The sequence below is a fragment of the Leguminivora glycinivorella genome, chromosome 22 (genome assembly GCF_023078275.1).
Source record: "Leguminivora glycinivorella isolate SPB_JAAS2020 chromosome 22, LegGlyc_1.1, whole genome shotgun sequence".
In the NCBI taxonomy this organism is placed as follows: domain Eukaryota; kingdom Metazoa; phylum Arthropoda; class Insecta; order Lepidoptera; family Tortricidae; genus Leguminivora; species Leguminivora glycinivorella.
Genome location: NC_062992.1, coordinates 5,514,149 through 5,526,461, shown reverse-complemented (window position 1 = coordinate 5,526,461; position 12,313 = coordinate 5,514,149). Strand labels below are relative to the sequence as shown.

Below are 12,313 nucleotides of genomic sequence, written 5' to 3'. Positions count from 1 at the left end.
TTTAGTCATATATTTTGACCATAAAGTAAAAGTATAGGTGACGCAGATAAGTCTCCATTCGTTCCAGAGAAAAATCTAGAGATGTCACTAGGCAATATTAATGTATCTGTATCTTGACTAAGGTCACAGTATAATAAAGAGTACTATCGTACAGTATGGCCACTCCCGCTCCCCGCTGAAAATGCCGCCCACCCCCTCTCGGTTACCTCACAGTTACCGCCTGTCAAAAACGCGAACAGTCGACCTGTCATATTGCACTTATACAAGCATAGTACGCGTTCACCTACACGAGCTTAGACTGTTTGTTAGGAACGCGCCTCTTTCATATATATTTTGATCGCCAGTGTCCGAGTGCTAAGGTGTAGTGTTTGTGAGGTTAGGGTTTGTTATTATTTGCTAATGCACAAGCAGCTTTAGCTGATACGTGCACATCAATGTCCCGCACTTGAGTTTTGTCCATTCAAGAAATATTTATCGAGTTAGTTAAAAACTTGGATTCGGTGCAAAAGATTTGATAAATTTTTGACAGTCCTTATGGTTTTGTCCTGGCAATATTTTATTACATGAAAATGTTTTTGGTGGCATATAATTTAGGAACTATAAATTAAGTACTATTTTGCTGTATCGTGTATCTTGTTAATACAACGAATTCGCCTGTATGTCAACTGTGATTGGCGTGAAAATTTGTAATTTAAATTGTTTTAACAGCGTGAATAACCTTTCACCTTTCCTGTGTCTATGTTTGTGTCTGTGTCTGTACAAGCCGTTTGAACTTCAATTTGGTTTTCAATGCCTACATTTTAACATTTATTACTGTTTATTTGTTAAATCCGATGCCTGACTTTCAATCCCATCGTATGTACCAATTTAAGCGAACTTACGGAATATCTTTTGATATTTATCATTTATCAACTTTACTATCACTAGGTCCTCGGCTAAGGAAAACATTACGAAAGCACCAATTTATACATTCGATTAAGTTCAAAAGCGACTTTGTGTATTAAATAGAGATAGAAATCATTTATTCGTGACACGTGGCAACAGAAATTATCTCAATTAAGTAAATGATGAATTAGAAAGATGTATCCTCTATCCACCCAGAGACCTGTAAAAAGGTCTCCTGTTCTCAAAAAGTCTTAACACAGTTTTGATTTCTTGGTGGCAAGGGGATATGCCAAGAATCAGAAAAGCGTAACCAACTCACCATCCGACAACTCATCTCCAAACACCAGCGCCTTACATCCAGCAATCTTCAGGCAATGTGTCAGCTGAGCGCCTCTAAGATTCGTGTTGACCAGAGCCGTGGTCACACGCAGCTTGGCCAGGCCTAGCCAGATGAACACGTATTCTGGCTGGGTCTCCATGAAGAGAGCGATGACCTCGCCCCTCTTGAAACCCTGGCGTTTGAAGTACCAGGCGATGCGGTTGCTGAATTCCTCGCCCTGGAAGATAGACAATACAAATAAGTCATTTCCATTAGAATTCAGTCAAGTCATTTCCATCAGCGCTGCAGCCCCCGTGCTGGAGTACAATGCTGAGCTTGAGCCTTTTTGCTGACACAAACATGGTCGGTTTTTTTTTCTTTTATTGTTTGTTTCGAATTGTTTGATGTATGTTTGCAAATAAAATATTTTTCTTTCTTTCTTTCTTTTTTTATTTCTTTCTTTAAAAAAAAAACATGGAAAATTCTAGAAAATAAGTATGGTGAGCCAAGATTTATAAGAGTTCAAACATGATGCTTCGAAACTAAGAAATGCTTTATTAACATAAAGCTACAGCGAGCTACAAAAATTCTAATATTTTTGAGTCTTTATGACACGGCTAAGAAACTGTTTTGGGGTAGCATTACATTCAGCTGAAGGTAACTATGTAGTTGGTAGAACTTGTTTATTAAATTTTACCGCTAGATCTTTGAACCTTACTGTGTGGGCATATCAGAACTTATTGTCAGATAATAAAGAAATATATTTATGACTGATCAACGACGTACAAACTATTATGGTTGCCTCGCAATCTTATACTGATTATTTATACTTATATTAGGTGAACCACCCAAAGGTCATTACAATTAACTATACCGAATCATCATATTATAATTCATGTATTCCTAGACATCTATTTGCATAACCATACCAAAACCAAATAAAACAAAACCATTGTGTTTAATGCTATACTTAATGAGGAAGATGTCATATGTCATTAATACGATACCTAAGTTTTTTAAATATTTCGTTTGCCAACTGGCTAGATTTATGAGACTTACTTACTAAATGCTTACTCCCAAAGAAGAACTGTTAACTGTTTGTTTAGTGGAGTTTATTGTCTAAACTCTAAACCCGCGTTTTAAATAAGTGTTCTGAACAGTTCTGAGCGAGCATTCGCTCGTTCGTGTAAGGTATCAAAGTCAAGTGTTTTCATCTGTGCACGAACCAACGAATGATCGCTCAAAACTGTTCAGAACACTAAGTGAAAACGCAGCTTTACCTGTCTAAATGTCAGATGACGATCGTCCAGGGCGAAAGCTTTCTTGTCAGGTTCCTGTCAAGCCACCTCGGCCCAGCGGGTCACCGCGGTCATTCCCTTCTCCAGATCTTGAACATGGAGGACCAACATTAGCCTAACCTGTCTAAATGTCAGATGACGATCGCCCATGACGAACGCTTTCTTGTCAGGCGCCTGTTGTGCCACCTCGGCCCAACGGGTCACCACGGTCATTCCCTTCTCCAGATCTTGAACATGGAGGACCAACATTAATCTAACCTGTCTGAAAGTCAGATGACGATCGCCCATGACGAAGGCTTTCTTGTCAGGTTCCTGTCGAGCCACCTCGGCCCAGCGGGTCACCACGGTCATTCCCTTCTTCTCCCACATCCAGATCTTGAACATGGTGATCAGGAGTACGCGGAGACCTCTGGAAGGAGAGCATAATATGTATTTATAAACGTTTTTGGATTTCTTATAAAATAATGGGGCCGAAACCAAGGGTGGCACTGAAACTTGACCAGTTTTACGTGTTCTGTCCCAAACCATAAAGGAATAAGTAAGGGAGTTGTAACTCCATATAATTTACGCTATGATAATTTACGCTAGTTGACGCGTGATTGTCGCTAGATGTCACTTAACTATGCCTATACAAATAACCCGCATTTACTGATGTATGGAGTTACAACTCTTCCCTTACTTATTCCTCTATGCCCAAACCTAATAAACCTATTGACGCGGAATTAGTATGAAGACGCTTTACGCGTAGTCGTCGTTGAACGCATGCTCATACTAACGAGCAATTTTTGGTCGGCGAAAGTTGATTCCGCGTCGATATATTTGGGGACACCCTAAAGTTTCTAAGGCTTTGTTAACTATGAGTAATGCTCGATTGCTTTTTTAAATCCTACATTGAAAGTATACATTTATGTATTGGTACAGTCTACGAATTTGAATCCTATTAGGCCACTGTAGAACCTTTGCACAGTAAAGGTCAATGTAACATGGTTTAAATGAGACAGGGTTCTAGAGTGGCCTAGGAATCAAATTGGTTCACCGTACCTACAAAATAGACGTACATATTATTAACACCGACAAAACAACATCCGTTCGGTACCTGGGCTATCATTCAATCGGTTATAGTACCAGGCAATCAGGAGAGGCCAAGGTCCAGAAAATTGTACGAGTCGCAACTCGCAACACCTCGACTACAAACGATGTAATAACGTCCTGCGGGACCAAGGTGACCAATTTGTATACGACTATACCAATAACTTGAAACTTAACAAAAGGGCTCACAATTTTTTCCTTTTGTTATCTAATTAAAAAACCAGCCAAGAGCGTGTCGGGCCACGCTCAGTGTAGGGTTCTGTAGTTTTCCGTATTTTTCTCAAAAACTACTGAACCTATCAAGTTAAAAACAATTTTCCTAGAAAGTCTTTATAAAGTTCTACTTTTGTGATTTTTTTCATATTTTTTAAACATATGGTTCAAAAGGGGGGGGGACGCACTGTTTTTCCTTTAGGAGCGATTATTTCCGAAAATTTTAATATTGTCAAAAAACGATCTTAGTAAACCCTTATTCATTTTTAAATACATATCCAACAATATATCACACGTTGGGGTTGGAATGAAAAAAAATATCAGCCTCCACTTTACATGTAGGGGGCCACCCTAATAAATTTTTTTTTCCATTTTTTATTTTTGCACTTTGTTGGCGTGATTGATATACATATTGGTACCAAATTTCAGCTTTCTAGTGCTAACGGTTACTGAGAATATCCGCGGACGGACGGACAGACAGACATGGCGAAACTATAAGGGTTCCTAGTTGTCTACGGAACCCTAAAAATGCCCGAATAGAGGGGACATAGTGCGAATGCCGACTCCCTTCTGTGGTGCTTGGAGCCGTCAAAAATGGTAATCAATTTAAATACTTACCTACTTAATAAAATTCATAACACAATAAGTATACACAAGCATAATCAAATTAAGTATCTGTAGATAGTAAATTGACCCTATAATAGATATGTTTATTGCGTATTGCAAATGTTCACTAATTGCATGTCGCTGATTACTTCAATTAGAACCGTCACGGCATAGACTGGCTTCGTGTGAATTTTTCATTTATAAGCACCTATTATTAGTATTATTATTCTATTTTTTTTTGCCTTGTCTAGTTAGCAGCGAAAAAAATGAAAATGAAAATGAAATGAAATATTTATTTTTCAAGTAGGCAGTAGGCAATTAGGCATACAATGCGTATATACTTATTATGAACGTCAAATAAAGCTACGCCGGCTCGGCTCTAACCCTATGCCTCAGCCTCGAGAAGATTTCATATGATGCCGAGCGTGAGATTCCGGCTTAGCCGAAATGACTGACACTCGTTGGCGCTGGACCCCGATCAAAACGCAGTCTGGTTCTGTTGCGCCCATGGACCTTCAATAGGGACTGAGTTCACACTTTTTTGCCATACTAAATGGAACCTTATCAGATGGTAGAGATCGCTTACAGCGATAAGACCGCCTGTTGCTACCTATGTTTAATGTCTGCTATTTGTAATCTGTTATCCTTGTGGTGCAATAAAGAATATTTACTTACTTACTTACTTACTTACTTATCACCGGTTCAGAAAGGCGTTCGTGTCAGACTAGTAAAAGTGAGTCCACATGAGATGGTCAAAGTTGGGGCTGGTGTCCCTCTCGCACGTGTGATCGGTGTTAAAGAGCTTACTATAGTAGTAGTATTTCATTTCATTTCATTACCTTGTAACAAATTGGTAAGTCATTATTATGGAGCCATAAAACCAAAGATTTGCGCAATTAAAAAAAACCTTTAATTGGGTTCTAGTAGATTTGGCAGTAACTTTGAATATTGACTTGTATCCCCAAATAATGACAGTGACGACGTCATTCAAATGATTTTGACAGTGGCAATAAGTGCGAGATACATCAGCCCCAACTTTACCCTCTCACGTGGACACACTTTTTGGCCTAACTACTCAATCTAGCTTAATATCTCTAAATCTATGCTGGTTGCGCAAATAAGATGCGATATTTTACATTTGTACAAGCGTTTGTGCATTTTGCTAAGTACCCCGTGTACGATAACTTAGTACCTACGTTTATAGGCATAGGTACATACTACTGTTGATTGTAAACTCCGAGAGGAATGATAAGGCGGTTAAATAGCTACTATTGATACCTAAGTACTTGTAAAATTGCACTATTCATCAATCAATAATTGACTACTCATACTATTAATCGTCATGGAGATTAAATGCTTTTCTTCACCAAAAAAAAACTGGCTTAATATGAAATGATAGTTTGTACATAAGGGCCGAAAAATTCATTGGTACGAGTAGGGCTTTGAACCCGCGACCTCCACATTGAAAGTCGCACATTCTTACCGCTAACTCAGCCAGGCCCGAAATAGAATTTCTATCAAGAATGTTTCTCAAAAGACCTTATTTTAGCATTAATTTTTATAAGTCCTTTTGATAAGTAACTCCTCAAATACAAGGAAAAGTACTAGGAGACCATAACAAGCGTAGTAACGTGGTGTGATCGTACCGGATGAACCAATTTCAATTCAGCAATTGATGCGGGCGCGCCGCTAACGGCAAGCGACGGGGATTTGAGGAATTTAGAAAATCTAGTATCTGTCACGATGCTAAAACACATTAAAAAGTCAATCTAATCTTTTAATTTCAGTATAATTATTCCCATCCCATCACGAAACTATTGTGGCCCAGACCTTCGAAAAACCAAAGCTTAAAGGTGTATACCGAACAAATGATGCCGTTGCCCGTGACGCAAGCACAGACAACAAACGCCAAGGTGTAAGGACTGTTTGAGAGTTGAAGGAGTCCATACTAATATTATAATGGGAAAGTGTGTATGTCTGTTTGTTTGTCCGTCTTACACGGCAAAACGGAGTGACGAATTGAAATGATATTTTAAGTGGAGATAGTTGAAGGGATGGAGAGTGACATAGGCAAGTTTTTGTCTCTTTCTAACCCCTCACTTCTCGAAAATGGGGGTTGGAAGTTTGTATGCAGCATTCTCTTATATATTACATGTACATATATTACGTACCCATAAATAAAATTGGCTCAAAATGTACGAATGTCGATATCGTGCCTATTCGATTAAGAAAGGAGGCCGACTATTCGGTGTTCAACCACAACTATTTTTTCATTCATAATTTGTAAATTCCCGTTAACAATACAATGCTACTTGACGCCGAATGCATGCAAGAATGGTGGACTTTGCTCTGTTGACAAGCAAAATGAATGAATGGGCAGTGATACCGATGTAGGTACTGCGCGACCTATGCTCCCTGGCTTGGTAACGAATTAATAAAGCATGGAGTCAATCAATCGATTATTGAAGTCTTTTTAGCAGACATCGTAACTTTTCCAGCAATTTCGGTGCAGCACGGTAGAAATAAAGGAATTCACACATGTGTTTTCAGGGTAGATGATCAATTAAGGCTCATTTTACTGTTTAATAACACATAATTAATATCCTAATTCCAATAAGGTCTGTTACGCTTCGGGTTGGAAGATCAGACGGCAGTCGCTTTCGTAAAATTATTAGTGCCTAATATGCCAAATCTTGAGATTAGTTGTTAAAGCAGAATAACGCAAGGAGGATGATGAATTAATATCCTAATAAGTTAGTATTCCAGCTGAGCTTCGGTCAAATATATTTCTTTAAGGGGCTACTAAAGGAGCGACTGACAGCTCATAGGCCACGCTTGTCAATTACCTCAGCCCCCGCAAGCACGCACACATAGAAGCGCCGAAATGCGTTCCGCGGAGCAATAGCCCAGCTAAAGCTCCATCTAGCTTCATAAATGTAAACTACAACTATCGGCAGTCAGCCAAAGAAAAATGTTTCGGCAAAATGACATTGACAATTTCACGCTTCACAGATGGCGTTGTAACTAATATTGTATTCAATTCATTCGCCCAATGTCAAATAACAAAACGAATGGTTCTTAATGTTTATATCAAAGCTACTATACGTTACTATAGCTTATGGAGTTTTTTCTACACTCCGTATTATGCGCCTTAGGAGATTTATAGAGACAGCTATAATATCTATATTAACGAATTATTCTTGGGTATAGGTTTAAGTAGTTTATTTAACCCCTCTTACAAATAACATTTCCTTGCTACCTAGGTATCTAAATCGCGTTGTATTTTTTTTATTGTTTTGCAATACTTACTTTACTTACCCTTTGGAATATACCATACGTTCTGCAACACTGCTAGCCCCGTGATGTAGGTGTAGATGTAGCCCCGTTTTCACATTATCCTATCCGATATCACATGTAGGACCGATATCCCATATATTTACGCCGTCATCTTTAAATTTTTCCTTGTACTTCTTTCCTACATATATCCGATGTCAGATTGGATAATGTGAAAACGCACTTCGTACCTACAGCGAGTCACTAGCCCCGCAATTCCCGTTTAGTTTGTACATTTGGATCACGTCTCTGATTTGGATAAAAATTGGTAGGCTGATAGTCCATGATGCTGAGCAAGATTCACTAGGTTTCCCAAAATGTCCTAGATTGATTGTATGAAACTTTCCTTTTTTGTTACCGAAAATGCATAGAAATCTGGTAACAACAAAGGAAGGTTCTTGCTCAGCATCATGGACTCTATCAGCCTACCAATTTTTATCAAAATCGGAGACGTGATCCAACTGTACAAACTTAATGGGAATTGCACAGCCGGCCTCTTCACCATTTTTTAGTTCTATTTTTCACACCCGTGGCGCAGCAGCTACCAGATCTTGCTATGCCACTATGCGAATACAGGTGATGCTATACGGAAACGGTCTAAGGAAACCTCTAGATTTGAAATTAATGAAAATTGGCGTAATTTACAGATTTTGCAAGAAAAATCACTTCATTTTAATAACTGTCAAAATTAATTTTCTGAACTTTTTGCTGATACGGAATTAATATGAAATTGAGTCTCACTCAATTGTTCTAAAATGATCAATGGACTCTATTGTCAAATTAAAGGTGACAGCTAGTAACTAGAGTTGCCAAAAGCAACTGAGTAGCTACTGACGCCACGGCCAACTCATTTATTTACTTTACATATTTTTATCAGACTTAATAAAATTTTAATTCAAAATGTTCATGTTTCTCGAACAGTTGTCCCTTATGTTTTATTTCTGAATGGTATATAGTACCTACATTACGATACAAGTGCAGAAACTCGTGTCGAATTTTTGACAGCTTGTTTAGGATTTCCTCTTCGCACGTGTATCGTACGATGTTTTTCAGTGCCTATCCTACATATGACCCTTTGAAATTTCGACCTGACAGAAATAGCCTGGTATGCGAACTTGTTCTGAAAAACACCATACATGTAAGAACTGAAATAGTAGGTACATTATTAACATTTGGCATTTTCGCGAGAATAATCACCAAAAATATTTTTTCTAAGGTAGGTAAAATTTATGGTTTTCCTACTCAGAATCACGAGCCCTTTCGATCTGGGGCAAAAAACAAGAAATAAAAAAATGGTCCCGAAATTTTCTATTATTTCGCATACTTTTCACTTTGTAACCGCAGCACAAAGTGTTTGAAAAATGGTAACGAAGTGGGAAAAATTAAGTTTTTTTGCAAATTCAACAAGCTGCAAATTCCACTTCATGCCAATTGAAATTTAAGAAAATTCATCTTTAGGTATGCAAATTCGTCATTTTAACACAACATGCTGCAAATACTTTTTTTTTGCAAATGCAACATTTCAGAAATTCAACTTCTGGCTGGACACCACCTCAACTCACTGGCACCTCAGATACTACGCGAAGACCAATCAACATAGACTTACATTAGATTATAATTATATTGTCTTCGGTTAGGACGATAGTTATTTATTACTCATGAAATAAAACTAGCTTTTAATGTCGTCGTCGGAAAACATCAGGATATATTTATAAGTAAATTAATTATACGCGATTTAATCTCTTTTCATTCTTAGAAAGAACGTTGAGTTTGCGGTCCCTTCATTGTTACACGGATCCGAATTAGGGTCCATGTAATGAACGTCCGTGTACCCGTGTTACGTCGTATGTCCAAATTTATGGAATTTAATTTTGAAATGAATATTGCTAATCACAACAATAAATTACTGTAATATTAAAAAAAAAAGATGATAATTGCTTATTATTAACAATAAATATGGCAGGGATGGAACTTGGCAGGAAGAAGAAGTAATAGCTTGTATAATTAATTAATTATGCAATCATGCGCTTATTGTTATGATTTTTTAATGTAAGGTACAGCGGGGCAAATCTCGACTGGGGGCAAATGTAACTGGTCCATTTTTTTCATGTTTTACAATGCTTGAATTATTAATTAGAGTGTCCACTGGGGGCGATACGGGATTTTGTCACTAAAATACCGGTTGAAAATAAGAATTTTCTGAATTCGAACGCGTGAGACTCAAAAGCCGGCCCGCTTATATATGGTAAGCGTGTGCAGTGGATCTATGTAGAACTCATCATCATGTATGTAATAAATAAACGTTTCTTAGAAATAAACAGATTTTTTTTATCATAATATAAAATGGATCAGTTACAATTTCCCCCCAGTCAAGATTTGCCTCTCTGTACCTTACCTGGTACTATGATTATAACAGATATACCCATTTTAGACTAGCGGTCCCGTATGGTATCACTTAAATTCATTTGATTGAATTGATTGAAGTTTGTGTGTCTTGTAATTCGATAAAAGCTACTAACATTACGTACACTTTGTTTTATTGTAAATTATTAATTTTCTGTATTTACATTACAATTAGGGAACAAATCAAATTATTTTATTGAATATTTTTCGATTTGTTTTTTTTTTTTCAAGTAGTCACACTAGTTCACACTACTATATTAATTATAAATTTAAATAGATATCATACACGAAAGAAAAAACGACAGGGCCCACCAGGGGCCACTGGTGGCTGAGCCGGGAATCGAACCCGGGTCTTCAGCTTACGCGGCTAACGTCCTTACCACTAGACCACTCGCCCGCCCCCGGGTGGCGCCCCCGGCTATATTTAAATTTTATTTAAATTTATAATTTCTTTATTTACATTAATTATCGCCTAGCCAACTTACTCCGAAGATGTGGTAGGTTAACTAAGAGTCTGGAGTTTAGAAAATCGAATAGATACGTGTTATAATTGCAAATAAATACTTGCGTCAAAAATAAAGGGTTTAGAGACCCGAATAGTTCTTCTATCTGTAACAACAATTATTTTCATTAAATTGATTCAAACATCAAAGATATATGAGCTGAAGCCAAAAGTTAGTCAACTATCCCCGGTCTCCCCTAACCTACTTTTTAGGGTTCCGTAGTCAACTAGGAACCCTTATAGTTTCGCCATGTCTGTCTTTCCGTCCGTCCGTCCGTCCGTCCGCGGATAATCTCAGTAACCGTTAGCACTAGAAAGCTGAAATTTGGTACCAATATGTATATCAATCACGCCAACAAAGTGCAAAAATAAAAAATGGAAAAAAATGTTTTATTAGGGTACCCCCCCTACATGTAAAGTGGGGGCTGATATTTTTTTTCATTCCAACCCCAACGTGTGATATATTGTTGGATAGGTATTTAAAAATAAATTAGGGTTTACTAAGATCGTTTTTTGATAATATTAATATTTTCGGAAATAATCGCTCCTAAAGGAAAAAAAAGTGCGTCCCCCCCCTCTAACTTTTGAACCATATGTTTAAAAAATATGAAAAAAAATCACAAAAGTACAACTTTATAAAGACTTTCTAGGAAAATTATTTTCAACTTGATAGGTTCAGTAGTTTTTGAGAAAAATACGAAAAACTACGGAACCCTACACTGAGCGTGGCCCGACACGCTCTTGGCCGGTTTTTATTAAATGTAGTCTAACATGTCTACCTATTACATATTATTATGTTGAAAAGGTCTGTTTGTTAATAAATACTTATAACAGATTTTTATAGTATTTTCTTACTTTTACCAGGGGCGGCTCACTCCGCGCTTTTATCGCCGCGCTACAAGTACATGTCGGCGGCCGCGAATTCGCGGCCCATTCAGTGGTGACGACTTTCGCGCCGCGCAATAAAATTCAATGTCGCCTGCTCGCGTGCGGTCCGTTTGTTAATGTAGGTAAAAAATTAGAAAGGCGGCATTTTGTGGACATCAAAGGAGTGAGCCTTCTGTACTTGTACTATTATATATTCTATGCTTTTACCTCTGTGCGAGGCTAGCGGTCTCATATGGTACCAGCAATCATTCCAAAAACCGAAGGTCACACATTTTTTTACTCAAATATTGTTACCTTTAGTCAAATAAACCATAGATATATTTAAAGAACTACAAACATTGGATTTAACAAAAAACACTCACTCAATGGGGCTAAGTATCTTGATTGTGTACACTTATGAGGACACCGTGAATCAATATACATTTTAAATAAAGAATAACGATTAAATGGCGGTATGGTCTCAGTCGTTGGAGGTATACATACAGTACCTGTACAAGATAAAATATACTACTGTGTATAATGTATAATACAAACTATGCCAAGCATAACCAAATAAGGATGTAATTCTGCAAATAAGTGATTGAAATAAACAATTTGGTAGTTATGTTGTTGTATTTTATATGTATTCAAGGAGATGAAGAATACAGGTATGCTATGTGCAAATTTCTTTTTTGATGATTTTTAATTGCAAGAATCCATTTGACCTCAATGGTCTGGAATCCAATTAAAATCGTAGGCAAGCTCGGGTGCCAAGTAAATGATATTATAAGATTAGGA

The 12,313-nt window shown here is 37.5% G+C and overlaps 1 protein-coding gene across 1 annotated transcript in view; it reads right to left on the bottom strand.

Annotated features, from left to right (window-relative positions):
- The window catches only part of LOC125238084 (long-chain fatty acid transport protein 1-like), a 38,162-nt gene that overhangs the window by 9,216 nt on the left and 16,633 nt on the right, over nucleotides 1-12,313 (bottom strand). The window contains exons 3-4 of the mRNA XM_048145373.1: nucleotides 2,761-2,911; nucleotides 1,205-1,442 (exon numbers count right to left, since the gene is read on the bottom strand). Coding sequence (XP_048001330.1) covers nucleotides 1,205-1,442; nucleotides 2,761-2,911 — 389 coding nt within the window. The remainder of the gene's footprint in view (nucleotides 1-1,204; nucleotides 1,443-2,760; nucleotides 2,912-12,313) is intronic.